General features: G+C 36.7%; 2 protein-coding genes across 2 annotated transcripts; one reads left to right on the plus strand and one right to left on the minus strand.

Moving 5' to 3' along the window:
* The first annotated feature begins 1301 nt into the window (after nt 1–1301).
* On the plus strand, nt 1302–13154 carry LOC111795379 (E3 ubiquitin-protein ligase KEG-like). Its single transcript, XM_023677766.1, has 16 exons — nt 1302–2120; nt 4031–4399; nt 4479–4706; nt 5539–5664; nt 5767–6103; nt 6193–6350; nt 7605–7762; nt 8363–8484; nt 8594–8728; nt 9076–9200; nt 9413–9517; nt 9612–9845; nt 10332–10668; nt 10773–10961; nt 11056–11361; nt 11473–13154. Exons 1-16 carry the CDS (start codon nt 1405–1407, stop codon nt 12688–12690), a joined length of 4863 nt encoding a protein of 1620 aa, XP_023533534.1. The 5' UTR covers nt 1302–1404; the 3' UTR covers nt 12691–13154.
* Nucleotides 13155–13400: 246 nt separating this feature from the next.
* Nucleotides 13401–21409, minus strand: LOC111795450 (protein CLT1, chloroplastic). The gene is made up of 10 exons (XM_023677885.1): nt 20934–21409; nt 18697–18842; nt 17838–17875; nt 17551–17666; nt 15907–16006; nt 15790–15825; nt 15521–15571; nt 15311–15431; nt 15045–15170; nt 13401–14100 (listed from the first exon to the last, which is right to left on the minus strand). The coding sequence occupies exons 1-10, from the start codon at nt 21407–21409 to the stop codon at nt 13922–13924; spliced, it is 1389 nt and encodes a 462-aa protein (XP_023533653.1). The 3' UTR covers nt 13401–13921.
* Nucleotides 21410–22764: the final 1355 nt, after the last annotated feature.

Raw genomic sequence — 22764 nt, forward strand, 5'->3', positions numbered from 1 at the left:
TTTAATGACGGTAGTTACCAGTCTCATCGTCATGATATTATAAATAAGTACTAATGAAAATATACGGTAAAAATTGTTTGTCCATACAATCAATATGGTTATATCAGTAAAAATTATGTCGGTCATAAAAATCATGGGTGTTGTCCAAAGACAAGTTGTACGAGCGATACTGAGGACGTGTTGTACGAGCAATATCTTACTTTATGAGTGGATTTGCTACTTAATCTTTACAGAATGAAGAATTCTCGCGTGAACGTGATTCGTTCCAAATCCCGATTTTACGTGTGGACTACCCCAAAGTTCATAATTTTATACAATAATTTCATTAATTTGATATCGACCATTGATTTTTTTAACCTCAGCATTTTATTGATTTTTTTAATTCTTATTTTTTTGCAACTTTTATTTTTGATTTATGATTTAAAATAACATAAAAAATAAAAAGCGTATTAAAAAAATTTAAATTTTAATGAGCTAATAAATAAATCATTAAATCTTTAATATAGTTTTTTTTAGTATATATTAATAATTGAATAAATGGTACGTATGTTTATAATATTGGAAAATGGAATGTACCTATGCTTTGATATTTAAGTCAATGGTCGAATTGATAATAAATTTACAAAGCATCACGTGAGTGTTTTGGGTATAACTTTCAGTCTACTGACTCGTTGTAGTCATTGCATGGTTTAGAATCCATAGTCATATTAGAGCACTATAATCGTGTCGAGATTATTACTGATGTCTTAACTAAGAGAAATTGTAAAGATGTTGGACAGTTGTGCAATTAAATTCATTTATCATTTGGACCATTTTCGAGGGTGTCAGACAGTTGCCCAATTAAAACAGATTCTCATTTAAAATTTAATTGACCGTGATTCAGACTGGGCTTTTAGCCTTCTCAACTAATGATCGACCATAGTGGGGCTGTCCACACGACCCTTACCCAACCCTCTACAGGGTTCGACCTTAGGGTTTATAGCCGACCTCGCAGAATTCGGGTCATACTTTTGTTTGGACTTCTAGGCTTTCGATTGAATTGATGACATCACCTTGACACATATCAATTAACGCTAAACTATGGTTTATGTGTTGTTAAAGAGTAGAGTTAAGAGTTTATCTTGATTACGTGGCATACACGTACCTTGGAAGGTAGGGCAAAGCCAAAACGGTCAGTTTGAAAGGTAGGAAGAGGAAGGATAAAATAATAATAATAATAATAATAATAAAAAGAAATAATAATAATAATAATAATAATAATAATAAATCTTATATATTGTGATAGTCCATCTACTGCTACGGCTTTTCCTCTCATTTTCCTCTGCCCCTTCAAACTTTCCTCTTAGATTCTCATTTCTCTCACCAAAAGCGAACCCACAGAGCAGGAGCATCCAGAGAAGAAAGATGCCCAAGAAATGGAAGCGAGTCGGAATCCCTAGCTGCTCAATCTGCCGAACTCACTACGATGAGGATTCTCGAGTTCCTCTTCTTCTCCAATGCGGCCATACGTTCTGCAAGCACTGCCTCTCTCAAATTATTGCTCCAACCCCACCTAAACCATCCCTTACATGTCCGAAATGCCGCCATGTGTCCGCCGTCGGGAATTCCGTGCTATCTCTTCCCAAGAATTTCGCTATACTACCCATGATCTCTCCTGCTTCGGTTTCTCACTCTGCTGAGGTTAGCGACAGCGATGACGATGATGCTGGAGGCGATGAGGATGGGGTCGGCGAGTCTGACCGGGGACGGAGGAGTTATGGCTTTGATGGTTGTGGAGCGGGGTTTGGGGACCATGAATTGAAGTTGGTGAGGAAGATCGATGGAGAGAAGAGGGTGGAGGTGGAACTTTGGTTTGGTTGGTTGAGGTCCAGAGTTGGTGGTTGTCGGCATAGAGTGGTGGTGAGACGGGTGAGGATGGGGAATGTTGGGGATTTGGATTGGGTGGAGAAGCAATTGGAGAAGTTGAGGCGTGCGTCGATGTGGTGCAGGAATGTGTGTTCCTTTCTTGGTGTGCTGAAGGTGGAGGATTATCTATGCATTGTTATGGACTGGTTCCCTGGGTCAGTTCAGTCGGAGATGCAGCGGAGTGGCGGCCGCCTTACTCTCGAGCAAATTTTGAGGTGACTTTTTTTTTTCCCCCCTTCGTTTATCGCTCTTGAGATTCCTTTCATTTTTTATGGGAATTTTTACTTGTGGAGCTCTACTGAATAAAGTGTTTTGGGCTGTCGCAACTGTTGTCCTTCTTGAGCTCGTGAATTTGGTGCTTTCCCCTCTGTTCTGGATTTTCACTAGAGGGATCAGCTAGCCTGTTTTCCTTGGATGCATAAATCTGCGGTGTTCGATATACAAACCTGAAGTAGCAAAACCTTGGGTAAAAATAGTACTTGGTGCTGCTTAGACTTGATCAGCCCCTAGATCACAATCCAAAAACGCATTTTGAAAACGGATTTAGATTTCCCTGGGAACATATTTAGTAAGAAGAATAGGGTACTCTTGACATGTCCCATTGGATAGAATTGCTGTAGCCTTCCTTTATTTAGATTGTTTTTACTTTTTTGGATAAGAAGCAATTTTGCTGATAAAATGGGATCAAGAAAGGGAGGAAGGCCTCAACTCATGCTAAGGAAGTTGCACTAGCAAAAAAAAAAAAAATCCAATTAGCACGTAGAGAAGTAGGTCATTATTATAAGAACGATGACAAGATGGACCAAGGCAGCTATGAAATCAACGTGAAATCCCCCAAAGTAGAGAAAACTCCTTTTTTTAAAAAAAAAAACATTTTTGTTTCTTTCTATCCACAAGGTCCATAAAAACATTAGGATGAAATTAGCTTCAGCGTTTTAGCCTTAGCTTTACAAGGACGCTCTCCTATGAAAATAAGAAGAAGACTATTGGTGTTGTTGGTAAAAGCAATGGCCCAATCAAAGCCCCCCAACAGTTATTGCCAAACCAAGAGGCCGTAAGCCAGTGATAAGCTTGGCTTTTTAATCTTCGGTCCATTGTCAACTTTGCACATAATATGTTGGTCGAGAAATGAATAACGTTTAGGATTCCTTTCTTGAACCTTATTACTGCTGTTGATAGTTATCACAAGAAGTTCCCCCAAATGAAACCTTTTACATTTTTGGGACAAGCTTCCTTCCAAATTCACTGGAAAAGGTCATAGTCAAGGGCATTAAATTAAGGTCACTGGAGAGCTCTTTCAATGTTGACTTGTAACTAAAGTGCCTAGAGTTGCTAGCAGAGAGCCACTCGTCTTTTGGGATATCAAGTCAAAGTTTCCAAATCAGCAATGTTTCTTTTGTATTGGACATCCAAAAAGGAAGGCCAGATTTTCAAATTTGAATACTATGAGCATCTTTACTCTTGCAAACCATATTGAGTCTAGGAAATTTGAAAGAGTTTTTTTTTGGTCAAGAAACCGAGCTTTCGTTCAAAGAAAAAGGTTCAATCCCCCCACCACCCGTCCTTGAAGAATCTAATGCTTTTTATGTCTTTCTAGGGTCCATAAGGTTTTGTTTTGTTGATGTCTTTCCAGCAGCGTTTATAGTGCCAAACTTCGTGAGGTTAGACCACCAATTACCCCTGGGGACAATTGAATCTCCTAACCCATTAATGGAGAGAAGATTGTGATTCTTAAAGCAAAAATTGCCAATGCTGAGGTCACCATTTAGAATGAGAAGGTAGTGGTTTTTAAAGCATAATATTTACTCCACACCCCTCTTTGGTTATTAATTTTCTTAGAGGATGACATGGAAACAAAATCTTCAGAGAAGGATAGATACTAGCTTGGCGCTTTACACGTAGGTTCTGTTAACCTCATCCTCCTTGCATCCCACATTGGTACCATTGATGGTTTAAAAAGTTTAAATTTTTCCTTCTATTGGGATAAAAGGAAGGAGTCCAATTGGACTAATAACCACTTCACAACAATAGCTATTCTTTTGATATCAACTTCTATAGGTATGATTATTTTCTAGAAACTCTTGTTATTACTCTGCTTGTTTGTAATATGTATTTATGAATGCAGATTTGGAGCAGACATTGCACGTGCAGTGGTTGAACTTCATGCAGCTGATGTTTTGTGCATGGATTTGAAACCATCCAATTTTCTCTTGGATGCAAATGGACATGCCGTGGTTTCCGATTATGGACTGCCATTGATTTTAAAAAAGCCTTGCCATAGAGCAGGCATTTTTCCACAAGAACACGAGTCATCAAAACAGCATTGGTGTTTGGAGTGCCTGTTTTTGAGTCCGCATTATAGATCTCCAGAGGCGTGGGAGCCTTTGAAGAGACCATTGCATTTGTTTAGGGATGATGGAATTGGCATATCCACTCAATCTGATGCGTGGAGCTTTGGTTGCGCTCTTGTGGAAATGTGCACTGGTTCCACACCGTATGTTGCCCTTTTGTTTTACTTCTTCCATATTTTATGATCCATTGTATTCTTTGCTAATGGAAGATGGATTCTTCAGGTGGGCTGGCTTGACTGCAGAAGAAATTTATCGTGCCGTTGTCAAAGAAGGTAGGTTACCTCCACAGTATGCAAGTATTGTAGGTGTCGGCATCCCAAGAGAATTATGGAAGATGATTGGCGAGTGCTTGCAGTACAAGCCATTGAAAAGACCAACTTTCCATGCAATGCTTGCCATATTTCTTCAACATCTACAAGGAATTCACCGATCCCCTACTAAACCTAGTTCGTGAGTTTCCTTGATTCACCATAGCACTTCTCTTTTTTTTTTTGTAGTGCTGAATTATTTAATCACATAATCACAGTGCATTTTCTTTTCCTTCCTATTGTTTTTGACTAGTTGAATGTCCTATTTGTTATCCTTTAGCCCTCCCGTGTTGAATCACTTTCAACATCTGCACATTTGTGCAAAAAGGAAATTATACTGGGGATTCACCAAATAAAAAGAAAAGAAAAAAAAACTAAGCTGAATTAGAGTTCATCCCCTTAGTAGAGTGATTGCAGAAAGAAATAGTAAGAAGTCTGAAATTCCTCAAGGTTAACCACATTTTAGCAATCTTTTTTTCCTTGACGTTGATTGCTCAGGTGGTCTTTTCAATCCAAATGTTTCATATGGGGGTTTTTACTTCATTTATCTTCAAAGTCCCCCCCGTTCCTTCTCAAATTTTATGGTAGTCTTGATATTTATAATGGTACTCATTCTCATAAAAAAAAATTATAATGGTACTCATAAGCACATTCCTGTGAATATTTTGGAAGAAAAGAAACAAAAGAGCTTTTTGGGATGAGGAGACACCCTTCTCTTTTTTGTCTTATCAGATTTTATTATTATTATTATTATTATTATTTTTTTATTATTTATTATTTTTATTTTTTTAATTACAGCTTAGAGCTTAGTTTTGGTTTAAGCTAATTGGAAGTCTTTTTTATATCTTGCTTAGCTAGGGCCAAGTCTTTCCTAGTCCTCACTTTTGTATGTTGTATTTTTTTTATTCCAATGAAGTAGTTTCTTATGTAACCAAAAACAGAACATTTGATGCATTTACTTTTGTGGAATACAGCGAGGTGGCAAGTTCTCCCCATATTGATAGGTTGGAACAATCCCCTACCTCTGTCTTGGACATCCTTCAGGTTAAAAGCAACCATCTTCATCAACTTGTTTCTGAAGGGGATGTTAATGGTGTCAGGTTAGGCTATTTTGACATGCCGCCTCTCTCATTGTCTTTTAGATGTTTTGGTAACCTTTTTCATCTGTTGAAATCTGCAACTCATTGAACCCACATCTTCAGAGATCTTCTTTCCAAGTCTGCGTCAGGGAACAATAACAGCTCTGTCATCTCTCTGCTGGAAGCTCATAATTCTGAAGGACAAACTGCTTTGCACTTGGCATGCAGAAGGGGATCTCCAGAACTGGTTGATGCAATCTTGGAGTATAGTGATGCAGATATAGATTCCCCTGATGAAAACGGAAATCCACCTATAGTGTTTGCTTTAGCTGTTGGATCAGCTGAATGTTTGCGTGCACTTATCAGGAAATCTGCTAATGGTATGTTTAGGTTGATGGAAGGATTTGGTCGGTCCGTTGCTCATGTTTGTGCATATTATGGGCAACCTGATTGCATGCGTGTAAGTTGTTACATGTCCACCTTTTAGGCAAGTACTGATTGTTTTTCTTTTGATACTCTCGGATGGTCAGACTGTTGTGGTGATTGCAGGAGCTACTTCAGGCAGGGGCCGATCCAAATGCAGTTGATGATAATGGTGAATCTGTACTGCATGTGGCTATTGCAAAGAAATTTACTCATTGTGCAATTGTAATTATGGAGCATGGAGGTTGCAAATCAATGGGGTTCCTAAATTCAAAAAACTTAACGTAAGATTGAAAACTGTTTTTGTTGTTTTATATTTTATAATGCTAACTATAAAAATGGGCAACTTACTCTACTGGAATTTCTATTGCCTCAAAATCCAAAGTTCCATATAATAAGTGAAATTAGACCTCTTTGGTGGACATGCATGCATATGCACACTATCAAATGAAGGAAGAAAAATAAGGAATTTGTGTTTCTTTGTGTTGGACTGATAATTTTTGAAGTTTCCTGATTTCAAATACTTTAAGGATAGATGATAGAGTCTTGGGATTATTTGAGATGTTGGATTTTTTTTCTTTAAAAATTTCTTTCTTTTCTTTTCAAACGAAAGATTTATTTTCCAATCTTCTTCTTCTTCATAACGGAACATACAATGAGGAATCCTCCAAAACTCTAGCTAATGGCAGTTACAAAAGCACCCTCCATATTGGTAGAAATAGAAAGGGAGCAAGTAGAAAGAGCTTTGGTGTCTCACTCTTGGAGGAGGCATCATGGTCAGTAGTTTCACTCCAAACAAGCCTATCTATGCCTTGAAATATCGCTTCTCTTCCTTTTTTCTTTGTAACGCACAACCTTTGATACCAGCATGCCCATTGGAAGAGTGTTTTGTATCTTCCTTGGCTTGGGTCTTGGCTTTCCTCTATCGTTTTGTAATTTCGAATCTTCTATCAAATGTCTTGTTGCTCATTTTGGAAAAAAGAAAAAGAAAAGAAAACTTCTGTTCCTTTCTAACAAAAGAAAAAAAAGAGTTTAGGGCTTCTGGTGAGTGATGTTTCAGTGGATCGTCAGATTTAGCCAAAAGTTCTTCAGATAAGCTGTGGGATGTCTTGATGGTTGTCTCCTTCTCTTACAGTTTTATTCTGTCTTCATTTTGTAATCATTCTATGTCTAATATTTATGTCAATTTAGAAAGTTTTTTTTTTCTAAAAAAAAAAGATTTATCCCGTGTAAATTTCTTTTTTCATTGAAATGCTGGTTTCGTGTTAAATAATCAGGGGTGGAGCCCGAAATTTGCTCAAGGAGGAGCAAATATTTACCTTCTAACTTGTTATGTATGTAATTTTTCAATTCTAAAAATTTTAGGGACAAAAATTAGGAGGTACAACTGTCATACGTATATATTTTGCACCCATGACAGACTAAGGGGACAATTGCTGCTCCCCTCCCATCTTAACTCTGCTTACCTCTGCCCTTCAAAGAAACTCTAACAATAACTGTGTTGCTTACCAAACATTTTCTACTGTTATGATTAACAGGCCTCTGCATATGTGCATCACAACCTTAAACGTAGATGTTGTTAAGAGGTGGGCTGAACTTGCATTGCCCGAGGAGATTTCTGAAGCTATTGATATACCTAGTTCCACAGGAACTGCTTTATGCATGGCAGCTGCTCTTAAGAAAGACCGTGAGACAGGTAAACTGGTCATCTGGGATATCTCTAACCGTGTTCTTTCTCGGCCTTTTATTAATATGATTTCCTTCTGCAATGTAGAGAAAATAGCACTAGAACGGGTTCTAGCACCTATGTCCCACGTAGACATAAAATTATCATGTAAACTTTAGCTGCTAAAACTGCTGGATGCAGCCTTGGATTTCTTTGGCGATCATATTTATTGATGAGAAACATAAATTTCAATTTAAAAATTGCATCACTGTAAGGTTGGTGGTGATAGATTATTAAGTTATAAACTATAAATGAACATCGGAATTGTTACCTTGTCACATGAAAAAGGTTTTTGTACATGATACCTTCACACACATATCTTCAAGATATTGATAGTACTGTGATATACTTTTTAAGTGATAATATTGTGTTATTATGTTCCTTAAATCTTCATTAAAAATAAACCTCTTCCTGCTGTATATGCTTTTTATGTGCCAAGATTGATGACGCATTGCCAATGCTAATTCCCATATTGGAAATGCCTAATTTGGTTATGATCATTTAGTATCAAATCAATTGCTTTATCTACCTCAGTTGCTATCTGACATCCTTGCCTGTTATTCACTGTAGAGGGAAGAGAACTTGTCAGAATTCTGCTCAAGTCTAAAGCCAACCCAGCAGCTCAAGATCCCCAACAGTGTCGAACAGTTCTGCATACAGCTGCCATGGCTAATGATATTGAGCTGGTGAAGGTAATGTTTCCATTTTATTTTTTTACATGCCTGAATATATTTTATGGTTGCAGGAGACTGACAAAACTTGGTAGCTCAAACTTCTTAATGTTACCTGTTGTTTTTTAAGATTATTCTTGATGCTGGGGTGGATGTAAATATCAGAAACATGCACAACACAATACCTCTTCACTTGGCCTTGGCAAGAGGTGCAAAACCATGTGTTCAATTACTCTTATCTGCTGGAGCAAACTGTAATTTACAGGTTGGCCTTCTCCCTGTGTTACTTAATGCTGTTTAATGCGACTGAATAAAACTCGAAACAATGTTTCAAATGGTTGTGTTGTACTTGAGAACTCTAGAGATGCTCAGTAGCCAACAGCTACTATAGGAGAAAAACAGCATTAAGTAATTTAGAGGTTGGCCTTCTCTATGTGTTATTCTAGAGATGCTCAGTAGCCAACAACTCCCTTCGTATTGAGGATGGTCAGAGATAACTTGTGGATAATGCCTTTCACATAGTTGATGGATGATCTTTTTTCCCCCCATATAAGTACTTCTAATCTTTTATGTGCTTCCATCTTGACGTTTTTCTTGGGTGATTGTCATCAGGATGATGATGGTGATAATGCATTTCATATAGCAGCAGATGCAGCGAAGTTCATACGTGAATGCCTTGATTGCATTTTATTGATATTAAAATATCCGGGTGCTGCTACTTCCATAAGAAACCACAGGCAAGTGTTGTGATTGTACAATTGTTTAATATAATATTTTCTAAGAAATTTTTTAAGAGCCACAATTTTCTTATTCTAGTGAAGTATCTTCATTAGCATTTTCATTTTATTTTTCTCATGTAGCACATTTTATAAAATTTATGTACTTGCGAGAACTTGCTTTTGGTTGTATTATTTTAATTTGTCAATGACTCTTAATGATTGGGGAATAGTGGTAAGACATTTTGCGACTTGTTGGAAGCCCTGCCTCGGGAATGGATTTTTGAAGAGCTTATGGATGCACTAGCAGAGAAGGGTATTCATTTGTCCCCAACAATGTGAGCAAAGTTCCATTATACTGGTCTTTACATTGCTGAATTTCTGCAGTTATCGAGTTTACTGACTAACAACTTTTGATTTTCCGCCTTTTAGATTTCAAGTGGGTGATTGGGTGAAATTTAAAAGTTGTGTGACAAATCCAGCATATGGTTGGCAAGGTGCAGGGCCCAGGAGTGTTGGATTTGTGCAGGGTTCGCACAGTAGTGGTGGTCTTTCTGTATCATTTTGCTCTGGTGTTGCACATGTTTTGGCAGATGAAATCATCAAAGTTATTCCTATGGATAGGGGACAGCTGGTCCAACTTAAACCTGATGTGAAAGAACCAAGGTTATATATCTTTTCTGGGTTTCACTTATTGATAAAAAGTTAAAATTGATGCCTAACTTTTTCTTATTCCTCTTTTGAATAAAAGTTTACAATATTTAGGTGCTACTATACTAAGGCGCTACAATGTATGGATGTCCTCTTCAATCACTAAACAGATAATGACACATTTCATCTGGTGGAACATAAAAATAATTCATTTTTATTTCCATATTACATTCGACCTCTCTATTTGTTCTGGAGGAAGAAATATGCACTTCTAGGATGAAATTTACATGAATAAAGTCCATTAACTTTTGGTTTTTAATCAGTTGGAGCCTTGAAATATTTGAACAAGTTGTTAGTTGCACCAATTGGAGAAACCTCACTTGTTTAGTTTTGACTGCCTTGTGCTATGTGAATGTTTTTTTTTTTTTTTGTTTTTTTTTATCAGTGAAACATTGATTACAAAAAAAGGGTTTCATCAAGTGTGGACGTAATTCTTATCAGGTTTAAGTTGCTTGGACAATCACGTGATAGCATTGCAACTGTGTTGTATATTGATGACGAAGAAGGAATTATACGAATTGGATTTACTGGTGCATCCAGAGGATGGCAAGCAGACCCTGCAGATTTTCAAAGACTTCAAGAATTCAAAGTTGGTGATTGGATCCGTGTACGTTATACCGCGCCCAATGCGAAGCATGGCTTTGGATTTGTAACTCCAGGCAGTATTGGCGTTGTGTATGGTATCAGACCAGACAGTAGTTTGCTGATAGAATTCTGCTATTTGCCTAGCCCTTGGCTATGTGAACCAGAGGAGATTGAACTTGTTGCCCCCTTCAAGGTGAGTGATTCGTTCTTCCTATATTTTTAGTATGGTTTAAATCTATAACCTGAGCCTCATTTCTTTTCTCCATAGTGAACTTTATATGTTTTACTTTTGTATAGATTGGAGACCAAGTATGCGTTAAACGCTCTATATCTGAACCTAGATTTCCTTGGGATGGTGAGACGCACAATAGTGTTGGAAAAGTTAGTGATATTGAAAGCAATGGTCTCTTATTAATTGATTTACCAAATCGGCATGGACCATGGAAAGTAGATCCATCTGACATGGAGAAGGTGGAAAAATTTAAGGTATTTTCTTTTCGGGAAAGGTATCTTATAAACACTGGCACTTGAATGAAGCATGAGTTGCAACCTGATTTTCTTTTTGCTTCTGCACAAACAGGTCGGTGATTGGGTTAGGGTGAAAGGATCTGTACCCTCTCCAAAATATGGGTGGGATGATGTACCTCGAAGCAGCATTGGAATAATTTTTTCCTTAGAAGAGGATGGAGATGTGGATGTAGCATTTTGCTTCAGGCGTAAAACTTTCCCTTGCTCTGTCACAGACATCGAGAAAGTGCCACCTTTTGAAGTGGGACAAGAAATTCACATCTTGCCGTCTGTTACTCAGCCATTACTTGGGTGGTCAGATGAAACCCCAGCCTCTTCAGGAAAAACTGAAAGAATTGATATGGACGGGACTTTAAACGTTAGTTCCTATACTTCACTTTTATCCTGGAGTATATATTACTAGAGAAAGAGATATACACTTTAAAATGTTGTTTAAAGTTTTGATTTTATTTTTATTGTAAATTTTTAGGTGAGGGTATCTGGAAAGAAAAAACTATGGAGAGTTGCTCCAGGTGATGCCGAAAAGCTATCAGGATTGGCAGTAGGTGACTGGGTCAGAATGAAGCAATGTTTGGGAACAAAATCGAATTATGAATCGAACAATAATGGGAAGGAAAATATAGCAGTAGTTTACAGTATACAAGATTACTCTTATTTGGAATTGGCGTGTTGTTTTCATGAGGGAAAGTTATTTGTACACTGCACAGAAGTGGAAAAAATTCCTCCCATAAAAATTGGCCAGTATGTGCATTTCCGTGCTGGATTGGCTAAACCGAGATGGGGATGGAGAGGAGCTAATCCCAATTCAAGGGGTGTTGTGACTGCTGTGAATGCTAATGGAGAAATAAGAGTTTCACTGTTTGGCTTGTCCGGGTGGTGGAGAGGAGATCCTGCAGATTTTGAGGTAGAGCAAATGTATGAGGTGGGAGAATGGGTGAAACTAAAAGATGATACTGAAGGACGGAAATCCTTGCCCGCCGGGAGTATTGGTGTTGTTCAAGGATTGAGTTATCATGAAAATGAATGGGACGGTTCTGTTCTTGTAGGATTCTGTAGAGAACCGGAATTGTGGGTGGGACACACTTCAGAACTTGAAAAGACAGACAGATTTTACATAGGACAGCGTGTGAAGGTGAAGACGTCTGTACCAAGTCCACGATTCGGGTGGTCGGGCCACTCTCATGCCAACATTGTTTCTATAACAGCAATTGACGCAGATGGCAAAATTAAAGTATCTTCTCCATCTGCTCAAAAGCCATGGACACTTGATCCATCTGAAGTCGACCTGGTAGAGGAAGAGAAACTCAACATTGGAGACTGGGTGAAGGTCAAGCCATCTATTGTAATGCCTGTACATCATTGGGGGGAAGTTTCTCGTCAAAGTGTTGGGATAATCCACAAGATGGACGGTGGGGAGCTTTGGGTCGCCTTCTGCTTTATGGAGCAGCTGTGGATGTGCAAGGACTTGGAGGTGGAGAAGGTGAGACCGTTTAGAGTTGGCGATGCAGTGAGGTTTCGGGAAGGCTTGAAAATCCCTAGATGGGGATGGGGAATGGAGACTCATGCTAGTAAAGGGCAAGTAGTAGGCGTTGATGCAAATGGAAAAGTAAGGGTTAGGTTCAGGTGGAGGGAAGGACGCCCATGGATTGGGGACCCTGCTGACCTTGTTCTTGACGAGAGTACTTGATCTTTGATTCTGGAGCCTAAATTTAAAGGTCTGCATACCAATTCAACACTTCAGTAGAGAATGATCCCCAGGCATTACAAGCAGGTGGGACTTCGGGATACTGAAGCAATTCATCGATTCAAAACGGGGCGTTACTCCATATACATCAGCGTCGTATTGCACGGAGAATTGCAGTTGGAGATGAAGATGTGGACCATTCTGGGATATAGAGAGTAGCAAGAAACAGTAGAGCAATGCCCCTATCGGTATGGCGTCATATTATCAATAGGAGAGGTTTCTTTTATGTATGGTTGTGCTTGTAGATAAAGTTGAGTTATATACAAAGAAATGGTGAGTTATCCGAGGGGTGATATATTTATAGCATATGTACATATTATTTTCGGGGTATTATTATTATATACACTAATGTTTCGATATTGTTGGTGCTATTGCAATTGTTACGACCGCCATATCTTTGCGATCAAGACGTCTATATGTGTTTTAAAATATTAGTGGTTTGAATACATATTTCATTGTCAAAATTAGTTCCCAAAATTTTATTTTTGTAGAAGAGACCTTTCATTATTATTATTATTTTGGATCTTTTCAAGATGATTATGATGCAAGCAAAGAAAAGAAATAACTTATATGCCTAGGTAAAATATTTATGAAAGTTGAAAGATAAAATTGAGTTCTTAATTTTTGTGGCTACATGACTGAATTTATCTGAATTTATCGCACATGAATCGAAAATGTTTTGAGATTGAATGGAACAAACTAACTGCTACAAGAAATTCACGTATAGAACACTGATTTAGTATTACAAAACGACTTACTTTTACACACAGTTTTCAAGGCCCTCATTTCCCAACCTCAGCCCACTACACATGGAAAATTGTGGTGCCTGCACCGCAGCAGCTCTCAGGTCTATTATCCTTAAACTGCTTGCGCTTCAGAAATCACCAGCTCACTAATTGTATGCCTATCAAATTTTTCTGTTCAATGATGCTAAGCTAATGAACTTACAAATGACCCTCTAGTTCATCAAGGAAATCTGCACCCAATGCTCGAGTGGTTAAGCCATGGAGCTTAACCAATGCAGACTGAACCTTTTATTGGAAGAATGAAAGAGGAGAACAGGAAGAACGAGTTGTTCTTGCTCACTAAAATCAGTATTCTTACTTGTAGCACATATGAGCTCCACTGCGCATCTTCGTGGCAACGGTGTATAAGCTGATATTTTGTTTCAATTTTATGTGATTGGTGCGTGGGAGGAAGCATTGTTCGGATTTGATGATCCTGATGGTGTCCAAGCATAGATCAGCAAGCCCAGAACGAGAATGACAGCTCCTGCTACGAACCCCTTCGGAAGAGAAGAAGCGACGCCGATGTATGGGAGAGGCAAGGTGAACATATAGACTGCTATTGGCACTGTTTATGTGGAAATGAAAACGTTACTGACGATAAATAAATGAAAAGATATACGAGAATGAAAGGAAAAGGTGAATCATGGCATTGCTGAATTTTGACGTGTACGTTCCGAGTAACTTGTAAATGGAGAAAAACTACACGGAACATGCCAGTAGATGGTGACTTTCACAAAGATAACAAGATTGGCTGAAGATTAGACGTGGCTGAAAGAGCTGATTACAGGCCTAATTCAGCATACAGACTTTGAAGATGTCTTTCCACCTTATTTAGGGGAAGAACTTGCACGTCAGTTTAGTTGATTGACCAACTTCCCCATAGAATGGAGATTTTACTAGAGAAGACGTGTGAGATCCCACGTCGATTGGGGAAGAGAACGAAATATTTTTTATAAGATGTAAAAATCTCTCTCTAGTAGACACGTTTTAGAAACCTTGAGGGGAACCCCGAAAGGGAAAGCTCAAAGAGGACAATATCTATTAACAGTGGGCTTGAGCTATTACAAATGGTATCAAAACCAGACACCGGGCGATGTGCCAGTGAGGAGGCTAAGCCCCGAAGGAAGGTGGACACGAGGCAGTGTGCCAGCAAGGACGCTAGGTCCCAAAGGAGGATGGATTGGGGGGTCCCACATCGATTGGAGGAGAGAACAAGTACCAGCGAGGACGTTGGGCCCCGAATGGGGTGGATTATGAGATGCCACATCAATTAGGGAGGAAAATGAAACATTGTTTATAAGGGTGTGGAAACCCCTCTCTAGTAGATGCATTTTAAAAACCTTGAGGGGAAACCCGAAAGGGAAAGTTCAAAGAGGACAATATTTGCTAGCGGTGGGCTTAGGCTGTTACAAGAAGATAGAAGAAACGTTTTCAATTTCTTATAGTGCTGTTGGAGTGTTTAGAATAAGCAAAAGTAACATGAGGATGGGCAGAGAAGTGAGGAAGTACCTGAAAAAGTGGATGCCAAAGAAGAAACCACAGCGGATGAGATCTTGAGGAGATGCAACAATGAAATGTTAAACCCTATATTTACAAGAATGAAAAGAAGAGGTAGCAGTGGTGCACCATCACATCCTGTGAACAGAAATCCTTTTAGTGTCTAAAAAAACACCGCATTTGAAAGTCCAAGCTCGCATCATCATGCAAAACTATCAATTCTCTGCTCCCTTGAACGAACCATAATTGAAACATATGAGAGATGAAGACAAACCTACCACTTAAAGTACCATAATTCAGAAAACAGGCCGTGCCATCTCTAAGATAGCTTGGCAGTTGACTAAATGGAATGCCCCATAACTTCGACAGGAATGGTAGGAGAGCCACTACGAAAATTGACTGCATTTGACATGAAACAAAACTCCTTAATCTTCAATTTACAATAGAAAGAAGAAAAGAAATTTGGGATCAAGAACAGATGTATCTACCTGGAAAGCAGATCCAAAGGAATTTACGACAAATAAGTCCATCGTCCTGCCCTGCACAGAAGCAATTCAACTATATGAAATATGCATAAATGTACTCAAGCTGCAAGCATTTTTAAATTGGTTTAAACATAAGGCCAGTTTTCTGTCTAATCTTCGGATAAAGATAGATTTACAAATCAGTTTTCTACTCTTGATTTTAATGACCAGACTAGATAGAACTTTCTTAAAAAAATGTAAAAAATTTAATCAGGCAGATAATTGTTTCTTACCTTCAATTGACGGGAAGCATTCAAGAAGATGATTTCCTACATACAAAAAATTTCATTGTCAAATAAACAACAGACGAATTCAACAGGGAAACCAACTATTATTTTGCCACAAACTACCTTCAAAACAGTATCAGCTGCTTGGAACAAGAATGAGATTATCATCAAAATGCTCCAAAATATACCGGCATCCTTCAGGGAATTTCCAGCGTTGGAACCACTGCAGATACAGACCAGCAAAAAAAACTTTTGGGAAAACAGAATGTATGATCTTACAACATAATTCGTGCAAGCAAAGTGGTTACAGCAAAAATTCTGCCTGCTTAACCAGATGAAAGTGATGAAAGCATTCTCATGAATCAATAGTAAAGAATGATCATGTAGACATGCTAAGGATGGAAGAATACTCATTCAACTATAGAAACAAAAAGTTACTAGTTAATAGTATAAGGAAACATCTTCGGTCGAAATTCTATTCGCAAGTTCGGGAACCTATGTTTGTATAATCTAACGTTGGAACGTCTAACTTTACGATTGGATTATGCACTAGAATGAGCTTTAGCAAACAACAGAGGAAACAGTTTATAATCCAAATTAAACTATGACAAACCTTCCTATTCTAAAAGCATGGGTGGGTCGATTGATGTTACATGATTATTCTCTCCTGGAGCGCTAGAGGATTGGGTGATGGCGAGAAAAGGACGCTCATCAAAAGTGCCATTATCATATACAATCCTTCAATTGTTATTCTCCACGAAATGAAGGTTGCTAGGGTTGATCGTTTTTTCATCAAATCTATTTGAAGTGGCAATGATGTTGGTTGGACTGTGCTTGATTCCATAGGAGTCTCGGTGTGAATCATCATCTTGTGGATGATCCAGCTTACTCGATTTCAGAGATCACTAAAGGTGTTTTTTCTTTAACTCTTCTCATCTCACTTGCTGATGGATCCTCTTTTTGGCTGACAGGCATATTGGACCCACAAAAAAAAAAAAAAAAAAAAAAAAAAAAAAAAAAAAAAAAAAAAAAAAAANCTGGGAAGAACTCACTGAACTTTCCTATTTATGTTCCGATTATTGCCTCTTGGGTGGTGATTTCAACACTATCAGATAGCTCAATAGTTATGCTATAACTCCCCTCTTCACGAATAGGAAAGGTTTCGTGTAGTCCATTGATTGGAGCACTGCCCTCTTTTGTAATTTCATATCATCAACGAAATTGTTTCTTATCCAAAAAAAGAGATCTATTTAGTCCATATTTAGTTTATGAATATGTCGTTAATAGAAGTTAGTCGGAAGGCTATAAGATTGCTTTTAGAAATTCAAGATCATGTAAGCAGTGAGGTTAATAAATAACCCCATGTAAGCTCAACTTCCCAATTCATACTATCATATCTGACCCATCAGTAAAAGACCTTCAATGCCAATAAGCTGCAAGATTTTATTATTATCATCATTCACTAGATATTAAATTGAACAACATAGTTCCAGCAATGAATGCAACATGCAAAGTCTTCACTTATCAAAAGAGTTCATAAATATTTTTAAATAATTAATATCCCTCTCTCCACCTTGAATTTATCCTTGTTAGCACATCACTTGATCAGTTAAAGTAAAGTAAGTCGTGTCGGTTGTAGGCTTTAGAAATACTGTCTCAAAGTTTAGCCGCAGTACTTGTTCGTTCACAATTAAAGGAAATGAACAATTAAGATAAAATTGTTATTTCGAGCCTGAAGAAGTACTAATGGCCGATAATGAAAATTACCTCGCCACGGTGATGACTACACCAATGGAAACAAGAAAGCACCCAAAAAGTTGATTGGTCTTGTACCTCCGCCCAAGAAAAATAATTGACAGGAGAATCTGCCACACAAGAAAAGTCTGCAAACAAAATGAACCATGATAACTAGAATACTTCTTGTTTGTTTAATAATCCAATCAAAAGAATGCACGTGCTCCATTATTAGGATAGCATTACTTAATTCAGCACAAGCAGTCCTTGAAACGAGAGACAGATTTAATATTAAGGGGGAAATGCTCGCTGTTCTTTACCTGAGACAAAATTGGAGTTGATGCACCAGAAAGAATGGCTGATCAAAGGAAAATAACGAGTTAGTTGAAAGGAATTCAAATTACAAATTTGTAACAATAACAGATGCCACGATATCTGACTTAATAAATAATTAGCATCCGAAAATACTAAGAAAAATGCAACAAATTTAGGCCCCTTTTGATGATGATTTTGTTTTTTTGTTTTTAAAAGTTAAAGGCCTTGTTCCTAATTTATTTGCATATTACAGATATTTTAGCTACATTTCAAAAAAGAAAATCCAATAATACTATTTCATTTATATATGTTTAAAAATGGGCTAAACTTATCCAAATGTATTATATATTTCGTATATAAGTAGTGAACATGTACTCATGCGCTCGCTATTAGATCTTAGGTAGTAGTCACCATGGCTTGAACTCGTTCTTATTAAGCCATTTATTATTTATATGATCTTTCTTGACCTCTAGGTCAACCCATGGTGGTTAAGTACTTGATACATTATTGAAACACAAATATTATAATTTAAAGGAATTTAAAATAAGTATTATAAACAACAGATACACTAATCATATACTAAGTGGCATTTTTTAATGAATGCTAATTAATCACTAAACTACAAATGATATACTTAAAAAGCATTTTGAATGAGTGCAGACATACTATTAAAACACAAATGTTATATCTTAAATGAATTTTTGAATTAATCACAAATCTTAATCTTTTAAGTCCTCCATTTCAATCCAGAATGAAGAATAAACGATAGACGATGACCAAATTATGTTTAATATACGATTAACATAGATATCTTAAAAATAAGAACATTGCAGAAGTGAGGGACTTGTTAAGAAAAAGCATTACCTGTAGCCGCCATCCCTGTCGCAGCGCCAAGAGCTTCCAAGAGGCCAGCAACAAGATATGGGGCCTTCGGCATTGAAAGCATCTCATCCGTAACAATGCCAGCGTGGTAGCGCATATACAAAATGGAGAAGTATACAATTACATATCTGAAAAGATTAGAATTGAAAGAAATCCATTTAATCCAAATGCAATGAACCAGCAGCCTTAATATGATAATCAGCAGAAAAAAGTCGGATTTATTGAGTTTCTTAAACTTATAAAATGTGGGTATGACGCAGTAAAGCTCAAACTTAGTGCATTAGTTTATAATGGACGGCTAAAGGTTAGGAATCATGACTCACCACAATGATACAATATTGTCCACTTTGAGCATTTCGTGGCTTTGCTTTGACTTCCTCAAAAGACCTCATACTAATGAAAATGTATTCTTTACTTGTAAACTCACGATGATTCCCTAAATTAGCCAAAATATGGAACTCCCTCCCAACCATCTTCAACAACAGTCAAATAAATGGCAAGCTATAATCCTGATAGTGTGAAAATGTGAAAAGGCAAATTTGTTCTATGCTTATCATGGGCTTTACGGATTTCTCAGAAATGAACAAACTAAGAGATACATCAAATTTTTGTTTTTCATTTATTAAATTAGATAAAAGGGAGGGGAAAAAAAGAGAAAAAGAGGAAAAGAGGGGCAGACTATGATAAAACTATGTTAATTGGGGGACCAGAAAGCAAATGAAGTAATAAAAAAAGATGGGGATTTCCTTCCTATAACATGCAGCAATAGCATTTGAAATTGACATGAAAAGCGAAAATCGAATATGTCATTCTCAGAACCACAAGGAAAGAAGCAAAACTCGCCACAGACTGTTGGATGTGACTGGGAAATGGAAAAGTGCAATTAGGAAAAGGATAACATGAAACGATATCGTTTCACCTTTGATGATTAACAAGGGGCATATAATATGTGATATACATCCCAACTGGCCCCACCATTATATGTGCCCACTTTGTCAACCTTCAAAGCCTATGAATTCTAAAGACGAACAAAAAAATAATAATTTTTTCCTTTCTTTCTTTCATTTTTTGTAAACCCATAATAGCTTTCGTTAAAGTTTCATGGAATCTTCGCAATCCCTTCGATTCGATCATAAAGAAAATGTCCACTAACAAAAAAATATGACCTTTTTTCTTTTTCGAAACTTAAAAAATTCTGACCTTTAGGCAAATGTTCTCCAACAATGAACAAATGCACAACGACTTCTATAACAATTTAATAATATTTAAAAAAAAACAGTTTAAGGGATCATAATTAATGAAAGGACGAAATGCATCGAGAGTGAGCGAAGGAATCCAGACACCTATTTTCAAGCCGCCCCTGTTTTTACTGGTTAGAATTACTCAACTACAGAGTTTTAGTAGGAATTTTGTTACAATATAATACTTTAAAAATTTTAAGTTCAAAAATAAGAATAAAAAATACTCTTAAACTATTAAAAAAATAAAACGGGTACATATTTTAGTGTAAAAATCCTCTTAAAACTTTAAAAAAAAAATTAAAAAAATTAAAAAATTTCAAAAAGATTTAAAAAATACTATTGAACTTTTAAAATTTTTATTAATACTCTTAATAACATCATACTAATAGCGTATACTAATTAATAGGCCGTACATATTTTAAAAATAACATTAATACTCTTAAAAAAAAATATATATATATATATATAAATTTTAAAAAATGTTTATACTCTTAAAAGTAGTATTTTTATTTTATTTATTTTTTACAAAAGACTAACTATTGTCCGCCAAGATTAAAAAAAAAAAAAAAAAAAACCNTTTATTTAATTTTGAATGTTTAAAAATATTATGGAAAGTTTTAAAAATTTAGATGAAATAATTTTATTAATTGGGGGGAAAATATTTAACTCGGGCGTGTGGGGGGATGTGCCCATCACAACAACCGTGGGATAGGAAGCATCCGTCACATTGTTCTTCAGCCCTTTCAATTATTGGACTGGAAAACTAAAGGGCAAAAACAATGATGGTTTTAATTTGATCGATCGCCAGAAATGACCAAACCTAACGAACTTCAAGAACAACCACAAATCTAAGCATTAAATTCAGATATCGGAAATATTCTATAAACTCGACGGTAATTATGTTTGAATTAATTGAAGAAAAATTAGGTGGTACTGAATAATAGCAGAAAAAAGTGGAGAGAAAATGGCGGCAAGTACCCGAAAGTGGCGAGCTGTGCGAGGAAGAACGGATAGTGCTTCAGGGGAATCAAAGCAAGCTTGTACAGCACCCGATTAGCCACACCGAAAATCACCGTTAACACGGCTGCAATCACAATCTCCACCTTCCGATTACTTCTCCTCAATTTCTCCGCCCTAATTTTCTCCAAGATCTCACCGCTATTCCCCTCCGCCAAATCCTCCACCCTCTGCCCTCCCACTGCGTACGAACAAGGCTTCACCCTATCCTCCTCTCCACTCTCCGATCGATCCCACGCTGCCGACGGCTCCGCCGCCTGTAGCCGCCGGTGCTTCGGCGCCCGTAGAACTACACATCCGCAACCAGATCGTAAACCAGCGTACCTGTAAATGCTGAGGTGAGAAACCTCAGCCAAGCTTCGTGGTTGTTGCCGTAATCGAAAAGAAACGCCGAATGAGTCGGCGCCGGCGGAAAACCGGCGGGTCCATGATGTCATAATACAATATGTGATGAATTTATGGCCGGAAAATTCGAAGAGAAGGAGACGAGTTTCAGTTCTCGTCCTTCGGGACTTGTAGTCTCTGGACGATGCCCCGCGTTCCTCCCTTCAATGTTCGAAGGCTCGTCGTATAGCGCTCTGGAATAAAATGATAATAAATATGAAGAAAATGATCCAATGCGGACAAGCTCATTTTATCTAAAAAAGATTCTCGTTGTTATTGGATGTAATTGATCCGAGGGAAACGTGACGCTAATCCACCGGCTGATAGATTTTTACGAAATTGGAAAGTAAATCTCAGCCGTAGGATACTATACCACGACAACGGTGATGATTGGCGGAGGATATGATTGTGGCTCATATACGTCTTTAATTTTAAATGGAAATGAATTGGGACCTGAAAAGGAAGTCCTTTATTTCTTTTTTAGAAAAAGTAATTCTCTTTTGATTTTAAAACTTTAAATTATATATATTTTAAACTCATTCGACTTTAAAAAATTATTAATAAATTAAAAGAATTTTAATTTTGTAAGCAACATCTTAGACATCTTTTTTAAAATATATATATATATATATATATATATATAATTAATAGTTATATATAAATTTTAATTTTATATTTAATTAAACTTAAGTAAACCATATTCAATTTTATATCTAATATAATAAAATAGTATTTGTAGAATATAAAATTAAATATTCATAAAATTAAAATTTTAAAAATTTATTAAACATTTTTTAAAATTTATAAACCATATATATACAAATATACGAGTTAATTATTTAACTTATAATTCATTGTTATGGTACACTCATAAGTTTATTTGTAATGTTATTTGTTTTTTTTTTTTACAAATATTTATAAATTTTAAATTAAGTATATAAAATAAATAAATATATATATATATATATATATATATATATTATATGAATTAGTAAAGTAGTAAGATGTGGTAGAATCTGAAGGCTCTATTAGAGAAGAGAGAGCTCTTAAATTTTGTTCGATTGACCTTTTTGGAGTGGATCAGGACAATGTCGAAAAAGGTCAAACTTACCCGTTGTGAGAATCTTAGGTTGCTTCTTTCTGCTCCAAGAGAACGTTGATTGTCAACCCCATAGTTGACTCTTCATCTATTGGAATGGAACGACGATTCACGAGTTCAGCAACCTCTTTGGGTCGAGCCTCAAAATCTATCAAAATTATTTTTTACATGTAAAAAATTTGAAATACTTAATTCAACTATTTCATACTTTAAAATATATTAATAAATAAAAACGGAAGTTTTTTCAACATTTCTTAATTTTTAATTATACGTCAAATAAGGTAACATTGTCAGCCTCATCAATATAAT

The sequence above is a fragment of the Cucurbita pepo genome, chromosome LG05 (assembly GCF_002806865.2).
Source record: "Cucurbita pepo subsp. pepo cultivar mu-cu-16 chromosome LG05, ASM280686v2, whole genome shotgun sequence".
Taxonomy (NCBI): Eukaryota; Viridiplantae; Streptophyta; class Magnoliopsida; order Cucurbitales; family Cucurbitaceae; genus Cucurbita; species Cucurbita pepo.

What these genes read in the sequence shown, in the direction of transcription:
- LOC111795379 (XM_023677766.1), top strand. Translation starts at nt 1,405, where the DNA reads ATGCCCAAGAAATGGAAGCGAGTCGGAATCCCTAGCTGCTCAATCTGC. An exon ending in TCCCCTACTAAACCTAGTTC is followed by an intron (nt 4,707 to 5,538) that starts GTGAGTTTCCTT and finishes TGTGGAATACAG; the next exon opens with CGAGGTGGCAAGTTCTCCCC. An exon ending in GGCAACCTGATTGCATGCGT is followed by an intron (nt 6,104 to 6,192) that starts GTAAGTTGTTAC and finishes TGGTGATTGCAG; the next exon opens with GAGCTACTTCAGGCAGGGGC.
- LOC111795450 (XM_023677885.1), bottom strand. Translation starts at nt 21,409, where the DNA reads ATGACATCATGGACCCGCCGGTTTTCCGCCGGCGCCGACTCATTCGGC. An exon ending in GACAGGGATGGCGGCTACAG is followed by an intron (nt 17,876 to 18,696) that starts GTAATGCTTTTT and finishes TCCTTTGATCAG; the next exon opens with CCATTCTTTCTGGTGCATCA. An exon ending in ATGCTTCCCGTCAATTGAAG is followed by an intron (nt 15,572 to 15,789) that starts GTAAGAAACAAT and finishes GCTTCTGTGCAG; the next exon opens with GGCAGGACGATGGACTTATT.